Source organism: Anas acuta, chromosome 1 (assembly GCF_963932015.1).
Source record: "Anas acuta chromosome 1, bAnaAcu1.1, whole genome shotgun sequence".
Taxonomy (NCBI): domain Eukaryota; kingdom Metazoa; phylum Chordata; class Aves; order Anseriformes; family Anatidae; genus Anas; species Anas acuta.
Window position 1 is genome coordinate 83,920,541 of NC_088979.1, and position 18,082 is coordinate 83,938,622.

At 40.2% G+C, this 18,082-nt stretch overlaps 1 protein-coding gene across 1 annotated transcript in view; it reads left to right on the forward strand.

The window, feature by feature from the left end:
- The window catches only part of MED14 (mediator complex subunit 14), a 36,919-nt gene extending 18,957 nt beyond the window's left edge, over positions 1-17,962 (forward strand). Inside the window, exons 13-31 of the mRNA XM_068686299.1 lie at positions 1,022-1,181; positions 1,556-1,750; positions 2,335-2,469; positions 2,936-3,012; positions 4,454-4,614; positions 4,894-5,040; positions 5,129-5,220; positions 6,312-6,464; positions 6,700-6,969; positions 7,810-7,965; positions 8,494-8,605; positions 9,249-9,380; positions 10,586-10,768; positions 11,442-11,677; positions 12,345-12,524; positions 12,741-12,848; positions 13,304-13,429; positions 14,003-14,192; positions 17,820-17,962. Coding sequence (XP_068542400.1) covers positions 1,022-1,181; positions 1,556-1,750; positions 2,335-2,469; positions 2,936-3,012; positions 4,454-4,614; positions 4,894-5,040; positions 5,129-5,220; positions 6,312-6,464; positions 6,700-6,969; positions 7,810-7,965; positions 8,494-8,605; positions 9,249-9,380; positions 10,586-10,768; positions 11,442-11,677; positions 12,345-12,524; positions 12,741-12,848; positions 13,304-13,429; positions 14,003-14,192; positions 17,820-17,893 — 2,887 coding nt within the window. The 3' untranslated portion in view covers positions 17,894-17,962. The remainder of the gene's footprint in view (positions 1-1,021; positions 1,182-1,555; positions 1,751-2,334; positions 2,470-2,935; positions 3,013-4,453; positions 4,615-4,893; positions 5,041-5,128; positions 5,221-6,311; positions 6,465-6,699; positions 6,970-7,809; positions 7,966-8,493; positions 8,606-9,248; positions 9,381-10,585; positions 10,769-11,441; positions 11,678-12,344; positions 12,525-12,740; positions 12,849-13,303; positions 13,430-14,002; positions 14,193-17,819) is intronic.
- The last annotated feature ends 120 nt before the right edge of the window (positions 17,963-18,082 follow it).

Here is an 18,082-nt window from a genome sequence, read left to right on the forward strand (position 1 = left end):
ATACAAATACGGTTTGCATCTGCATGAAAATTGAATTCCACCTGCTCAGTCTTTTTGGAAATTCCCAGGACTCTGAGCTAATTGCAGAGTGAACCCTCTGTTTGAGGAATTTTGCTTCTAAAAGAAGCATGATGACGCATGAAGCACTGGCACCCTGGAGAAACTAATCAACCTCCCTTTGTTATAGATAATGTACTCCGGATAATGGCTTGGGTAGTGCTGCTGTTTTTGAGGAAGCTAGGCAGTCCTGTGAAATGTCTTTTAGGACAGATACCTCATATGTATCTATGAGAATAAACATGGCTTCTCCTGATGGAGGGGTGTTGAACACCCACACCTTTTACTGCTGTGCTCAGTGGAATTTTCACTGAGAAATTAAGCCATGCATTTCTGAGGCCCTTAGAGCCTAGCTACGATTTCTAGTCTTGCCACTGGTCAAAATCCATCGGGGCAGAAAAAAGTTTAAATCCAAACATCAGAATAAATTTGGTGTCTTGCTGTGGCTCTTCGCTTTCAAACTTACTCAGGTGAATGAGTTTGTTTATAATATAATCTAGAGTGACATTAATCCATCCTAGGTGACTTCCTGACTGTATTGTGTACCATCGTACAGGAGCAAAGACCTACTTTTCTATACCAAAAATAATTGAAAATGCTAAATCATAAAATGACTGTAATCTGCATGGTTTACAACTTATCCCTTCTTTTTTAGATTGTAATTTTATATCGTGTTCTGTATAAAAATGATTATATATTCCTTGAGCAAATAATGTCAGAGCTTTTCTTCATAAATTAGCAGCTATCTGTTACCCAAGCTGAAGACCATATATAAAGATAGTAATAAGAAAATATAAACTCAAGAAATTTTCTGTGTGATTTTCTGTGTTTAGCTTGTTTGGCAATGTTAGGTGTTGTCTTGCAATCTGACTGGGTCTTCATTTGACACTAATGCTTTGAACAGCAATGTACTAGAACAATTTAAAACAGTCTTGGGGTACTAATGCCTTTATTTCATTGTAAGGTTCTGGCTTGGACAGCAGCGTTGCAAACAGTCTATAAAGCATCTGCCTACAGTAAGCAGTGAAACTCTTCAGCTAGCTAATTACGCTAGCCATCCAGTGGGAAACCTTTCCAAACACAAATTGTTTATCAAACTCACTCGCCTTCCACAGTACTACATTGTAAGTAACTGAAAAATGCTTCTTATCTTTTGTTCTCAGGCAGTTCATACGGGTAACTCTAACATTAGGAACAAAGTCATAGCTGTAATCCTTTTGCCTCTAACATTTTTCTACCTACTTTGTCAGTGGATTTGTTAAGCAGTTAGGTTCGTGGAGAGGAGGGACATAAATATTTATTACTCTGTGGCTGTAGTATTGTTTTCTTACTTCCTGAAGGTTTAGTCTGCCTTCTCTTCTTGGATCCCTTTCTGAGCCATGAGTATAAATATCTTAAAAAAAGAGTATATTTTCTTTGAAAGGGGGAAGGATAGGAACTGATGTAGACATATTCTTAATTGAGGGTCTTGTTGATTTGTTGTTTTGTTTAAATATAGGTTGTAGAGATGTTTGACGTTTCTGGCAACCCCACAGAACTAGAGTACAAGTACCATTTTCTCTCTGTGAGCTATGCTGAAGGAGATGACAGTCCTGCTACTGCACTTTTATTACAACAGTTCAAACCAAACATTGAAGAGTTGGTACTAGACACAAAAAGTGGGAAACAAATGAAAAGTGGTGTCAAGCGCAAGGTATGTGCTTCAGAAGCCTTCGGGCTAGTACTAGAGTGTGGAAACCAAAGACATGTTCTGAACATTAGTACCAGTTTTAGTATTATTTCAAAGTTTGTGTAGCTGACAACTTACATTGAGGCTTGGTTCTCTGGGCTAGCTTCCCTGGGGAGGTGTTGGGAAACTATTTTGCAATGGTTATTGTCTTTTAATTGGTGCCAGGCCTTCTCAGCTGGCCTGAAGAGCCAAGGCAGAATGCTGGGCAGAGGTAGCTAGAGTAGCTCGTATAAGCAAAGTGCTGGTATCTATATGATATGCTTAGTGCCATATAGACCACGTAGTCTCTGAAAGACTTGCGGGAGCTGATAAGAGCTACTTCAGGTCAGGTTGACCTGGCTTGGTGATGGGTAAATACCATTTTGAGGAAGGAGGTGATTATTAAATTACTTCAATTTCTGTAGCTCTGAAGTGGAACGAATCCTTTTAGGAGTTTGTGCTCAGGGCATGGTTCATTTAGAACATGAATGAGTGAGATTGTGCTCTGGCATCTTTTAAAAATGTTTACTCCAAACGTGCAAGTACATTTGTCTTTATTTTAATTCCAGTTATCTGGTGATACATGTTCCATAGAACCTAAGAAACCAAAACGGTCGGGAGAAATGTGTGCCTTCAATAAAGTCCTAGCTCATATAGTAGCCATGTGTGATACAAATATGCCGTTTATAGGGCTTCGTATGGAGGTACGTATTCAGAAATATTTTGTATGCTTCTTTCCCTCCACTGCTCCTGATTCTCTTGTCTAGATGTGACTGTCTGGAGAACTCGTGGATATGTTCACTTCCTAGTTCTCTTGCTAGCTGAGCCTGGGTGGCTGATGTTCTACACAGGGTTGCTCTATTCCTGCTGTAGCTGGTTCTGTAATACCAAGCAGTAACTACAGAAGACTTGAGAAGTTTAGGGAAAAGGGAAAATGAGAGGATGAAAGAGACCCCTGTGGGAGGGCGTGAGAGACTACTTTATACCAGATTTGCACAGCCCATTTTTTGGCCTTCCAGTGCTTGAGGGTGTGAAACATCTGTCACCCCTAGAGAAAGGAGAGAAAAAAAAAAAAAAAAAAAGAAGAGACAGAAAAAGAAGCTCGAAAAAAGTACTTACTTTGCTTGACTTGTTTTTGCATGGGATAACGTTTTTCTTTTTCATTTGTAGTTATCTAATATGGACATTCCTCACCAAGGAGTACAAGTAGAAGGAGATGGCTTCAGCCATGCCATACGTTTATTAAAGTAAGAGGATATGCTCATGTGTCTGTTTTCATTACGTTACATATGCTTGAGGAAATAAAAAGGATTGTTTGGAGAGTAACACTAAAATGTTGGGGGGTGGGGTGGAGGGAGAGTTTGTTCCATTTCATTTCACACAATTATTGTGTGCCTTGCACTCCTGTGTGAAGCAGTGCAGTAGAAAGAGGAAGGCAAGAGTAGATTCAGAGCCAACTATGATTTGTTTCTGTCATTAGCCTAAACTGAGGAACTCTGAAAACAGCCTCTGGTGCTCAGTCCTTATGTTCAGGCAGTGCTAAGGAAGATGCAGTATGGTGGTGACTGAGGAACATATAATTGCAATTTTAGGTAGGTCAGAGGCCTACTTACTCCGTGTGTTATTTAACAATGACCAGTATCTAATACTGCAGAGGAAGATGCAAGGAATCCTAAAAAAGACAAACTCAAGGTTAAGAAGTTGTGGAGGAAACATCTGAGAATCCTACAGTAATTTAGCATGGAAAGGGACCTGTTTAGGTCATCTGGTCCAACATTCTGCTCAAAGCAGGGCTGATCAGCCGAATTTTCCAGTCTCCAAGGGTTTTGTGGGACAGATCTCAAATGCTGACCAGAGGGGAGCTGTCACTTGATTTGTCTGGCTAAGCTGATGCTAATACAGCCCAGGATGCAGTGGTCTGCCACTGCTACAAGGGCATCTGCTGACTCCTGTTCAGCATCTCTCTTGGGCCCCCATGCTCTATTTCTGCAGAACTGCTACCCAGCCACTCAGTCCCCACCCTGAGCTGTTGCATGAAGTTATCTACTCCCAAGTGTAGGACTGAATTTGTGTTTTTTTTAAACTTCATGAGGTTTCTGTTACCTCATCCTTGAGCCAGCCGAGGCCCCTCTAAATGGCAGCCCTGTCCACCAGCATACTGAGTGCTTCCTTCAGTTTGGCAAACTGCATCACCTGCAAACTTTATATTCCTTTGCATCGTGTAGGTTGTTGAATTTGTTAAACACTATTGGTCTCTGTGTTAATCCCAAAGAATGAAGAAGAAAAAAATAGACCTCCTAAAGCATAATCTTTTATGCTGCTGCAATATGTAGTGGTATAAAGGCATCAGTCTTAAAAAGGTAGGGCCTGGTGCCTCTGGATAAAAGCTTTATACTTCCATCTGGAGATCAGGACAATTCATCAGATCCCTTAGTAGTCTGTAATTCACAGATGTTAAGACCAGTTTTTATACATATTCAACTCAGAGTGCTTTTATAACACAGTTATTAGAGTCCTCGAAGAGGAATAACAGATCCATCTGTGCAGTCCAGCTGTCTGTCTTGCCATTGGTTTGTTCTTTCTTTCACGTCCAGACTTGAAAATCTTCCAGAAATTGTAAAAAAGTAGTATTTTGCAGTTTGGGGGCTATACTGTGTACAACTGAGGACCTCTTTTCTTCACAAATAGAATTCCTCCCTGTAAAGGTGTGAATGAGGAAACGCAGAAGGCTCTGGACCGATCTCTTCTTGATTGCACTTTCCGGTTACAAGGTAGAAATAATCGCACGTGGGTGGCTGAGCTGGTGTTTGCAAATTGTCCGCTTAATAGCACTTCATCCAGGGAGCAAGGTAAGAGAGGTCAGGTAAATTTTGTTCCTTTGTGTTTTACTTTGTCTGCTCCAGTATAGTTCTGCTGTTGTGGCGATATGGATAACCGTCTGCTCTTAAGAATTCTCATGAGCCACAGTGCACCTGAATCAGACTTTTTTTGGTTGTTGAGTTGATGAACTTTTTATTATTTAAGTATGCTTCCTGGTTGCTTGTCACGGTTCGGTCGTAGTCTGTAAACTATGGGTTAGGAACTACTAGTTGTATCAGTCAGTATTTGCTGTTCTCCTAACATTGCAGGACCAACCCGTCATGTTTACCTGACATATGAAAACCAGTTATCTGAACCAGTTGGAGGTCGCAAAGTTGTTGAGATGTTCCTCAATGACTGGAACAGTATCGCTCGGCTCTATGAATGTGTCCTGGAGTTTGCACGATCCTTACCAGGTACAGAAACAATCTCCTTTTATTTGAAAATTGTGTTTGCCAGATTACTACAATTTTTCTCACTCTCTTTTCTCTCGTCTCTTCAAAGACATACCTAACCACTTAAACGTTTTCTCAGAAGTTCGTATCTACAATTACCGAAAACTTATCCTTTGTTATGGAACTACCAAGGGGAGCTCAGTAAGTATTTCCTAAGTGCACTGAAAATGTATTATTTGAAAACAGAATGGGTAGGTGTAGAGTTCTCAGAATTGCGCTGCAAAATATTTCCTTGCGTTACATTATTGTGGAGATTTTTGAGAACTTGTATAATGTACTTCACGTAGTGTGAAGGACAGTTAATGTGCTCCTGGCTGCTGAAAGATGGCTTAGTAACTTTTTTTTTCTAACAAATGCGTTGCCACTGCTCCCTGTTATACTGGGATATGTCAATCTTTTGATCTGAACATAGGTTATATGCTTAATGCTGCCTTATTAGAAAGGACCTAGTTTTAAATGTAGTAATGTGCTTTCAAATTATGCAGTCCTTAAGTATTTTGTAGCAGTACTGTTCTCTTGTTCAGAAGTCTAGTTTATTCTGTAGTATTTGAATTTACAGCATATTAATTACTTTGACAACTATGTACTTGCTCATACCCTTGCATTAAATGCAGAGTAGAGGTGTAACTGGTGTCTGTAATGTTTATTACAGACAAAGAATGTATTTTTATATGCAACTGATGCAAAGTAGTTGATGCACTTGAAATTTGCATCCTAAAAGGGTTTTTTGTTCGTGTTTTAAGCTGAATTTTTAAGAGTACTTTTAAGAGTACTTCTATATCCATTTGATTGTGACAGTTAATCTCACTGAGTAGCAGTGTGGATGTTGCATGTCACTTCCTTACGTATCAGCTTGTGTGTGTGATGATGATGTTGATGGCTGAGAAAATCAGCCTACCTCCAGCAACTCTTAATCAGTATCTGTGGTGTGAATCTCTCGAGTTTATTTTCCTTAATCTCACCTTTGTTGAGATAGTTCGTTTTGATTGACTTGGCAGCGTAATGGTCCAGTTTTATGGTTGACAACAACTAACTAAATGCAAACTAACTAAATGCATTAGCTGTGTCAAAGCTAACAGCATTCTTTTCAGAACCTCAACAACTTGAGGAAGTTGAGTTAGGAATCTGTTGAGGTTTCATGAAAAATGGGGAAAATGACAGCAAATCAGCTTTCTTGTTTATAACCTCTTAATTCTAGCTTCCAAGATCATTTCATGTTCTTGATGTTGTAGATCAGCATTCAGTGGAACTCCATACTCCAGAAGTTCCACATTTCACTGGGAACTGTTGGCCCAAACTCAGGTTGCAGCAACTGTCACAACACAATTCTGCACCAGCTCCAGGAGATGTTCAATAAAACACCAAATGTGGTGCTGTTGTTACAGGTAATGTTTTAAACACTTCTCTTAAGGAAAGCGCAGGGTAAATAAGAACTGGGTTCTGATGAAACTCTTGTCTTCAAAATTGGGTGTGTATTATGATTGCTTATGAATTTTATTGGCAGAAGGTGGCTTAGGGAACGTTATATCTTTCTTGCCCCTATCATTCCCCTCCACCCAGATTTTTGCAGACTTGTACTTAAAGGTAAGCTACCTCATCTCAATATCTGTTCTCTTTCAGGTTCTGTTTGACACTCAGGCTCCATTAAATGCCATCAACAAACTTCCAACTGTGCCCATGCTGGGTCTGACTCAACGCACCAACACTGCCTATCAGTGTTTCTCAATTCTGCCACAGTCACCCACGCATATCAGGCTGGCTTTTAGGAATATGTACTGCATTGACATCTACTGCCGGAGTCGTGGCGTGGTAGCGATACGTGACGGAGCATACAGTCTTTTTGACAACAGTAAAATAGTTGAAGGGTTTTACCCTGCACCCGGATTAAAGGTGACTATTTCTGTGTTTTCTGGCATGTGTGTAAAAGTGAGCTTCTAACTTGAAGCATGGAGCTGATGTGAAGAGCTTTTGTAGAGAGCTGTAGTCCTTCCAAAATTTTGAATGCAGGAGGAATTTTCTGATTTGTATGTAAATTTGTTAATTAGCTTGAATTAAAACATTTCCTTTAAGAAAGCTAACTTCAAATATCAGTGTTTTTTTTCTTAATCAGGTGATAAAAATAATGTTGAGGCTTTTTTTAGGGAGGATTTTTTATTAAAACTTGGTGAAGATTTCTGATTAGTTTGCTGATTTTTCTTCAATCACAACTGAACAATAAATTGCTTTGGGTATAAGAGAATGCTATGGAGGAGGAGGTGGCCTGGGCATTCGTAACCAAACAGAGCAATTGTAGGTGTGTTACAAGAGCCCAGTAGGTTTTGGCTACTGATGACTTTTTGGAACTGCTATAGAACTGCCCAAGTACAGGAATGGGAAGAGACATTTCCAGTTGTAGACTTTTCCTTGTTTGTAACAAAAAAGAAGAATGTTGGTATCTCAGGTAATTAGAGATGTTTCATATTCATGAGCAAGGTTTCTTGTTTGGTGGTGATGAAAGGCCCCTTTATTTTCGAACAGAAAAAAAAGGGGGGGGAGGGAATTAAGTTTAAATATCCTCTGAGAAACTCTATGAAATTGCTATATTTTGTAAATTATTCATACTGTGTGTATTAAATACCCACTAGTAGTTAGTTCTGCTACTGCTAACAACCTTAGGAAATACTGTGGTCATTTTATATAATAAAATGTAAATGGAGAAACTGTTTGATAACAAGACTGATTTATCCACAGACGTTCCTCAACATGTTTGTTGACAGCAATCAGGATGCACGAAGACGATCTGTAAATGAAGACGATAACCCACCTTCTCCTATCGGGGGTGACATGATGGATTCTTTGATATCACAGCTTCAACCCCAGCAACCACCACAGCAACCACAACAACAGGTAGCCTGCAGACAAAAGTGTTTATCTTCCACAACTGTGGGTTTTTAAGAACTTAACTTTCAAAAGTTGATTAAAAAATGGAAAGGGACACTACAAAAGTGTTGTGCGGTGGAATTGCCCTTAGGGCAAAACATTATTTTGTCATTTCTTGTTCCAGTGTAAAAAGCCCACGGCAGGTGAACAGCAGCTGTGGAGGGCCACGTGAGACTTGCTACTTTAGAAGCAAAGGACAGAGGGAGGGAAATCGACTGTTTAAGATAAAAGATATGGGGAGGGGACAGAGTGGAGAGTCGGGAGGCATCTCTCTATAATGTGGCAGATATTAAAGAGTGAGGTTCAGGTGCATTATGTCTCGGAAGAACTACAGAAAGACCCTGGAAAAAATAGTGAACTATGAGCAAGGTGGCGTAGTGAGGCAAATAAATCATAGGTGGGGACCAAACTCTCATTTAGTATTCTCTTGCAGATACTTACTTTTTTAGTTCAAAATGATCAAAGGCTTTTGTTGTCTTGTGTTGACACTTTCAGCCATTTGCAAAACAGGCAGGAGCATCAGGAGCGTATCCTCTTACTTCTCCACCCACCTCCTATCACAACACAGTGACACCTTCTCCATCTATGATGCACACACAGTCACCAGGTAAGATGGCTGAGAGTGTGTGCTCATCGTGTACTGGCAACACACATGCTGCTTTTTGTGTGTGCATGGCTTTCTGTCACTTAAGCTGTGTTTCAGCTCCAGGTTAGCCAAGGTAATGCACCTTGTGATGTGGAAAAATAGTGAAGTCCTGCCAGGCAAGCTTTGAAAGTACATTTTGGAGCTTAAAAAAAAAAAAAAAAGGCCCTTGGCAAAGGTGTCATCTTCAGCTGCGTAAATCTTTTGGGACCATTTAATTCTTAAGGCCTACAGCTTGCTCAGTCAAAACCTGTTTGTTTTAAATACCCGTTTCTTCATAAAAACTTTTTACCACTGAAGCTTAGCTTTCTGTTCCCAGCTGTTATAGTACAACAGCTGAAAGTGTTTAAGCTTGGGGAAGGGCTGGGCAAAGGGGAAATGCCATTCTTCAAGCCAAATATCTTGGAAAGCTTCTTTTGTGTGGTGAATCAGTTTGGAAAATACAATCCTCATGCATGTGCAAAATACAGCCTTCGAGTGCAAGCACAAATCCTAGTGAATCTTGTTTGCTGTCTCCCTGAAAAGCAGAGAGCTGTAGCAGTTGCTAGAAAAAATTATAACAGAAAAATGGGAAATGTGTGTGTTGTGATGTTTTATCTTTGATTAGGAAACTTGCATGCTGCGAGCTCACCTAGTGGAGCTTTAAGAGCACCATCACCAGCATCCTTTGGTCCAACACCTTCCCCTTCCTCCCTTGGAATCACAATGGGACAAACAGCTAACTTTGCCAGCCCCCACGGTGAGTTCCTTACTGGCATGTCCGGATATAGAGACGGGGGAGCATGTTTGCTGCTTGAAATTAAGTGTTCCTGGGCATACTAAAATTAATTTGGGGAAAAAAAATAGAGTTTTGTGTTTGTCTTAAGCAGCTGCTTTTATACATGTGGGTGTAACTGTTAACAGTAGTCAAAAGTAACTGCGTGGCGTGTTGACGTCTTCACTAACATTTTAAAAATTGTCTATCAGTCGCTGTTTCCTGGTTACTAATGTGGGGAAATTCCATGTGGACTTGTAGCTGAACCATGGCTGCAGCTTCTAACGAGCGCTCTCTTGTTAGAGTAGTTGCTTTATTTTCACTAGGATTACTCAAAATAAAACTGGAACAGATTAGAAATTCAAATCCTTGCAACTTGAAAACATTATCAAAGTCTTGCTGATTTGACATACATACATGGAAGCAACATCTCTCAGTCTTTTCATGTATTCAGTTTTTTGAAAGCTGCCAAAACAAATGTTTGTTGTAATCACAGTGCATTGGAAACCATTCCACGGATCACAATCAATGAAAGTTCAGGTAGTAATTTTAGCACACCATTATAATTACTGAGATAACCTGAGAGAGCTATATAGTTGATTGTTTAAGAAGCTTGATCTAATCAGTCGTTATAATGGAGTACCAAACCAAAAGTGGTGTTGCAAAGATTACTACAAGACACACCATAAATTAAGAACAGTCTCTGAGGCTTTTAACTACTAAGGAACAGTAGAAGTCTTAGTCTAGATGCAAGAGCTTTTTAGTTCTGTTTCAGTTATAACATGCTGATTCAGTTAAAACATGCTGATTTGCCTTAATGTTCTGTTTTATTTTACCTTTTGAAACATAAAACCAGAAACCCTTTTTGAATTTGTATCTTGATTTATTTATTTTTCTCCCCATTACATTTTATCAATACAGTTGTAATATGTAAAAGAATCTAAGACATTTTCACACTCAGTAGATCTTGATAAGCATTTTAGAAGGGTTCAAGGCCAGGTTGGATGGGGCTTTGAGCAACCTGGTGTAGCAGGAGGTGTTCCCTGGCCATGGCAGGGGGGTTGGAATTAGATGATCTTTAAGGTCCCTTCCAACCGAAACCCTTCTATGTTTCTGTGATTTTTTTTTAGACTTCTAGGTTAGAAAACCTTGAATCTTTTTTAAAGATGCTGGTCTTGTAACATCTGTAGGTACCATAGACCCAAGCTCACCATACACCATGATGTCACCCAGTCAGCGTGCAGGGAACTGGCCAGGATCTCCCCAGGTCTCTGGTCCATCACCAGCAGCACGGATGCCTGGAATGTCACCAGCCAACCCTTCCCTTCATTCACCTGTCCCAGATGCCTCTCATTCCCCACGAGCTGGAACAAGTAGGTTACGTTACTGCTGTTAAAAACTGCAAAACACTCATGTTTAATATTTCTAATTTGATCGTTTTTGATAGGTTTGTCTCAGCCTAACAGTCCTTACAGTCTTTGTGTAGTAAAATACCTAAGGAGTTGAAGCCTTTATTCCAGCCTAGTTCAAGTCTTTTATAACAAATTGGAAGATGAGTTGAATCATACAGCATAAACTTCAACAGGACTGATGCTTCTTCTTGAGCTTCAAAGATTAGTCTTAAACTGTGAAAGCTCCATTACTGAGAGAAAAATCTTAGGAATGAAAACTATGATAACCATATTTACCTATGCTGATAGTAACTTTTTACGTTATAGAGCTGTAATGCTGCTCTTGCAAGACTTATCTAGCCATCTTTAGGTTTCATTCAGTTTGTTGTACAAAGCTGGTATCTGGTGGCATGTTGAAAAAAGGGGAGAAGGGAGTAGGATTAAATTTAACTGAGACTGCATTGGTGGAGGGTCAGAGCTCCAGTTCTTTGACTTTGCTCTGCCTATCATTAGTCAGCCAACTTCTTAAATAAGAAAGATTAAGTTTTGGCCAGGGTGCCTGCTGCTTGTATAGTTAAAGCTAACAGAGTGAATACATGTCTTAGGTTTCACCTTAAATCCCTCCTTACTACAAGTACTTCTTCCTTACCAATAGGTTCCCAAGCAATGCCAACGAGCATGCCTCCACCTCGTAAACTACCTCAGCGCTCTTGGGCTGCATCCATACCTACAATCCTCACCCACAGTGCCTTGAATATTCTGCTGTTGCCCTCTCCTACTCCTGGGCTCGTGCCAGGACTAGCTGGCAGCTATCTTTGTTCCCCTCTTGAGCGATTCCTTGGATCGGTTATTATGAGGAGACATCTTCAGAGGATCATACAACAGGAAACGGTATGGTTTAGGTTGTTTTAATATTGATTTGCAAGTCTGACTTCGTAACTGTTCTTTTTAGTACTTCTGTACTCTGTGTCTTTCAAATCAGACACAAACTGCTTCAAATATAACAAGTATTTGCTCTTGAACTTATTACGCTCTACTTCTGAAACTTGCCATCTCAAGCATTTAAATACAGAGAAAACATTTAGTTCTTCTTTTCCATGCAAGAAGTGGAAAACCAATTTGGTCAGGGGAAATAACTGATACAATAACAGGACCATGACCAAATTTTCTGATGCCCTGGCTTCTGTGAGTTTAGCAGGTCAATTGTGAGTGAACTAGAACAGCCACAGGGTTACTGTGGATGCCTCTGCCTGGCAAGAATGCCCGAGAAATTAGTTACCAATTGACAATAACTGATCTAGTCATGAATGATGCTTTAGGGTGAGACAGACAATGCGTGCTTCTTTGCTTCATTGGCGTTCATTTGGTAGTAGGGAAAGAAGCCAAATCTAAGGTTCATTCTCAAGGCATTTTTACCTGTATATGTACAGGTCACAGAAATGTCACATTTCTTTTTGGATGCACCACAGATTGACCACTAGAATCTTCAGAGTGAATATGTGTGTTCTCAGGTAATTTCATGAACGACTCACTGAACGTAATTCTTCTTTTTGTACAGCTACAGTTAATAAACTCCAACGAACCAGGTGTAATTATGTTTAAGACAGAGGCACTGAAGTGCAGGGTTGCTCTCAATCCCAAAACCAACCAGACCTTGCAACTAAAAGTAACACCTGAAAATACAGGACAGTGGAAATCGGAGGAGTTACAAGTTTTGGAGAAGTTCTTTGAAACAAGAGTACGTACTCCAATCAGTAACATTTATATTTCTGTGTGTTGCTTTCAATCTGGTGGTGTTTTGAGTAGTTCTGCTGAGTTTCACTGGGATACGTCATTAAGGGCTGGGAAAAAAAAAAAAAAAAAAAAAAATTAACAGTTGTGTGCATGCTGTTTACCATATTAAATGGTGCAGCTGTTATCTAAATAGGCAGTACTAATTGGTGTCTTTCTTTAGGTTGCAGGACCACCTTTTAAAGCAAACACCCTAATAGCCTTCACAAAATTACTAGGGGCTCCAACGCATATCCTCAGGGACTGCGTTCACATCATGAAACTTGAGCTGGTAAGTTAACTTCTACTATGTAGTTCACTCAACTTCAGTTACTGCATTAAAAAAAAAAAAAAGGAAAGGAAAAAAAAAAGTGCCACATCTTTATCTCCAAACACATTAATTACTTTATATATATGTCACTACATGTTAATGAAGAAGTTCTCATTTTACTATTAGCTCTCCTGGAAATTCCCCAAATTCTCCCTTTAAACTGATGATTCTGATGATTTTGAAAAACTTCAGGCATGTGACTGAGCTATAGGCACATGTATAGCCTGGCTGGAGTCTTTCTCACTGTATTCTTGTTTGCCATATGCTCAGTTCTTTCAGTTGCTCTGACTTGTGCTAAACCTGGCAACATCTGTAGAGGAACATTTTACTTTCTAACTCTTCCCTAGTTTGCAGACATGAATGACACTGACGTGAGACTTTTGCTGTTCTTTCTATGTGATGCTCTCTCTGAACAGTTCCCTGATCAGGCAAGTCAGCTGAAATGGAACGTGCAGTTCTGTTTAACAATTCCTCCTAGTGCACCGCCAATTGCGCCTCCAGGAACACCTGCAGTTGTGCTGAAATCCAAAATGTTGTTTTTTGTAAGTAGAGCTACCTGTTTTAAAATTTTGTGGGCTGCATGTCTTTGAAGTCACCGCTGGTGAGGGGCAAAACATACACGTGCTGTCTCTGGCAATCGTAGTAGCTAAGACTGCTCTAATGTCTGGAAGCCTAGATCTGCGTGCATCTCTTCACGTTTTGTGCTTTCAAAGAGATGCTGACAATGTATCCTAAAGCTCAGTTCCCCCTGAGTTGCAGGTATCTTTGTATGCTCAACTTTTGGCTGTTTTGTTCTTTGAGGCTCTTACTGCCTTGGTGGAGTGATGTACATGAGCTGTGCTGAGAAAGGACAGCATGAAGGAGATGGGTAGAGCAAACGTGTAGGTGTCAGCTCCAAGGCAGCACTCAGTGTGGGGGGGTCTTGAGAATGAAATAGTTCACTCCTCAGCAATAACTTCTCTGTTACAGGATTGATGTGTGAAAACTGAATGGGTGGAACTGCACACTATCTGTAGGTCTAGAGTGCTTAAGCATATGGGAAGTTGTGCTGAAGTGCATTGTTCAATTTAACACAATTCTTGTTTGTTTTTTGTTTTTTTTCCCCCCCCCCACAGCTCCAGCTAACACAGAAAACGACAGTCCCCCAGGAAGCTGTTAGTATTATTGTCCCAATTATTTATGATATGGCTTCGGGTACAACTCAACAGGCTGACATTCCCAGGCAACAGAACTCTTCTGTTGCTGCTCCAATGATGGTTAGCAATATTCTAAAGAGGTTTGCTGAACTGAATTCACCACGACCAGGTACTGTACATGTCCAGTAGATATATTCTCTCCACCCAGACATCTGTGACAAATCTCCAGTGTAAAACTAAATCTCTCTTAAGTCTGAATTCTTCTTGGGTTCCTATTATGCTTCTTTAGCAATCACAAACTCCTGATATGACAGGCAATACGTAACTTAATAGCAAGCACTGGCAGTGCAGCAGAGTTTTATGCCAGAAGGTTACACTGGTGATTCAGGCTGAATAGCACTGTCAGAGTATTACTCCCAAGTAATAGGATGCACCTCCTGTTGGCCCGACTCTTGCTGCACAGTAGGAGCTAAGGTGTTTACAAATGGGCCCAGAATGAATCACACAATAAATATGCTATGGTCAAGTGTCAGTTTTCATGGTTAACTATAAAGTTATTAAGCTTAACGGTAGAATATAAAGGGATGTTAAAATAGTTATCAAAACTTGTCCATGTGCTGTGAATGATTTAAAAGTAACTGGTGTGATTGTGTTCTCCTTTTGTCAGTGTGTACACTAGCAGAGGAGCATACAGTCCCCTCCACCAAACGTGCTGTGAAGTGTTTGAGCTAAATAGATTGTTCTGAATGTTCATTGGCCTGTAGGTAGTGCGCTGTGAGCAGCATCGTACTTTGCTTTCCCTCTTGTTTGTCATGCTTTTTAGTTTTTTTTCAATATCTGACAACACTGAACGGCAGTAGCAGGTTCTTTGGGCAGTATGTTGTCTGTAAGCAGTGCTTTGGGGACCTAATACCCACGTGGTTTAAAAGACCAAAATCTTTCAGTTCTGCTGTAGTTGCACACTGAAGATGGAAGCGTTTTTCCAGTAACCCAGTGAATAGCTTGAAATTGTGAATCCAGAGGTTGAATTTTCCTTCTGTATAATTATTCTTCTCGTTATGTGGTAATTTTAACAATGCCTGATGGTTTATTTCGATTGCTAGGACATGGGTAATGTTTATCTTACATTGGTATGGATATGTATACATTTTTGGAGAACTGTGCTGAGATTTAAATTAAGGTTTTCTGTTTAACACGTAGTAATAGTGTAGGTAAATAAGAGAGAATAGCTTTGAGTTCCCTGTAAGAGTTCTGTGTAGGATAGAACTGTTGGTTGAATAGCACTTTTATTTCAAAACACTTTGACTAAACTTCGAGTGTTTCTTTCGGAAGGTGCTTCCCCACTGAGTCCCCCTAATGGGGAAGGGTAGCTGCTTGTTGTGCTGTGTATTATTGCACTAAATTGTGTTTTAAGGTAAACCCTCCACAAAATGCTACAGCATAGGGAGCAATTGGCAAAGCTGCTCTTGAGTATCCTAGGTGAGATGTCTTCTGGTGATCATTAGGTAGATTAGGATAAACAACTTTTGTTTGTCACACGAGTCTGGAAGTAATGCAGGACTGCAGTACAGGGAGCAGAGAACAGACAGGGAAAAAAATGTATATGAAAAGAGCTTTTATATTTCTGGCCTCAAGAAGGACCTTACCCCCAGGCAAAGAAGAATCCCAGCTGAGCAGAGGATGTTTCGAGTAGGCTTTCCTCTAATTTCTGAAAGAAAAGATGAGTCTCTGTTGATTTCTCCCACCCAACGTAGGATCTTTCCTGAGGACACTGAACGTGCAATTCCCTGTGTTCTTATTGCCAAAATTTGCATTATTTTATCTGACAAAAGAGAAAAGATGCCTTCTTTTCTCTGGCATTGACAGTGATGGGAGAGCCAGCAGATTATAGCAGATAGCTGGGAGGCTTCTTTAACAACAGCAGTACATGGGAGACCCAAAACACATACCCTCTCTCTTATGATGCTTTTGTGCTGTGCTCAGGATTTTCCTACCTGTGTTAGCTCTTCTGCTGCATTAATTGCAATCTGCATGGTTAAGTGAATTTTTAACTCTTTCAGTCAGAAAGGAGCAGGGCTTCCCACCATGCACGTATGGTATTATTGGCACTTTCATTGTAACCCGTAATCAGTGTTGCCTCATTTTGGCTGTATCTTTTTTACCTTTCTCTCTTTGTGAGGATGTATTTTGTATTCAGCGTAATTTTCCTCTTAATAAAATGGTAGTAACTGAAAAGTGAGTTCTTTTGGAAGAGTTTTATTTTCAGATCTGTGGACAAGCACGTGATGCTGTGTTTAACAGTAAAACGCTGGCTCGGTGCGAGTACGCTGCCTTTCCGAGATCACTTTACCAATGACTCCATGGGGGAGAAAAACCTTTGATTTTGGGGAAATAGTTTTATGTGAACTGAGATGGAATCGATGTCCTGGAATAACAGGGTTAACCCTGAGCTCTAAGCCTACAACCTGCATTATGTAGTGGACTGATGTCTGGTAAGGAAAGTCCCTACTGACGCAGGAGGTGACCTGTAGAGAGGAGCTCAAGGGACTTGGGTGATATTTCTTAAAACGCTTCATCACTAAGCATTGCCTAATGTCTGGTTTTCGGTGATATTAGCCCTGATTTGTAGCTTTGATATGATAATGACTTGCCCCAAATAGTCCTGGGAGTCACTAGTTTGGCAGTTAGGATTAATACAACCCCACGTGCTCTGCTCTCATCTCTTTGCTCACACAGCTGCTTCTTCAGCAACAAAATGCAGTCTCTTCTGCTTGATGCTTCTTGAAATATGCAGGAATAATTCAGCCCGTGGTGGCAGGGTATAATAGGGGCTATTAATTGTATGCTGTTATTGGGAATAGTAGATGAAAGTTACTTCTGTCTAATAATGCTTGACCTCTTGCTGGTCTATGTAAACCCTCTTGATTCTGTTGGTTTCCATTTTTAAAGCTATTTCAGAATGTGTGTGTCTTTTTAAAAAAAAAAAAAAAATGCCAGTATTTGAAACTTGTGACAGCTATGGCTGTATTTTTTCTGTTTTCAACAGTTTTAAGCAAAGTTTATTTGCTCTGCATTTTGTTTTGCAGTTTAGAAGCCAAGGCTAGAACCAGAGCAATTCAGTTGGGTGGGAAAATAAAATAATACAATTAATCTAAAAAATTTTGATTTTTGCCCGGTCTTGGAATTAAAGTAGGCTTAGGGCAAAAGAACATTTTCCAGTTGCATCATACTTCGGTCTTCTGAAATGTTTAGTTTCTGTTCTTAATCAATGCAAATGGAATTTGAAAAAGGGGTTGTTTGTTTGTTTTTTTCTTGATAAAATGTAGCACTCTTGATTTATAACATACATACAAATACAGTTTGCAGTGCCATATATGTGATAAATTCTATCATAGGCTTGTGACACTCAAAGCTATTAAAAGCTCAGAGCTGCTGTCAGTGGCTTCTTGCAATTTCATGACCAACAGGAGGAAGCTGAACTTTCTTCAGCTGGACTCGTTTCAAATCCAGACTTCCCTGGAGGTCACTGGAATCTGCAAGTTGCAACCACCAGTTATTGTGAACCTTTTGTATCATCACTGTGTTAGCTAAACCTGTAAATGATTGGGACCTCCTCCCTGTATGGGGCTACGACAGCAGTAGTGCCACACTGCAAAGTGTGCCAGCAGGCAGAGGGCACGTCCCAGCGTGGAGGGGGCGCGAGTAGCGCGCTGCCTCGCCTGCTTGTTAGAATTAAGCCCTGCCTGTTGCTCTGCTGTTGCGTGTGATGCTAACATGTCTTTTTTCCCTGTTCCAGGTGAATGCACAATATTTGCAGCCGTTCGGGATTTGATGGTTAATCTTACGCTGCCCCCTGGTGGGCGTCCATAGACACTTTTAAAAGAAGGCTGAAAATGAGACAAAACAGCAAAAAAAAAAAAAAATCTCTCTGAAATTAAGCCTTCAATTAAAAGAGGACGTTCTAATTTTACTTTTTTAAGAGCTAACTAATAAACTGGCAAACTTTCAGGGATGCACTTTCATCAAATAAGTATCACCACGACTTTTGTATAGTGCTGT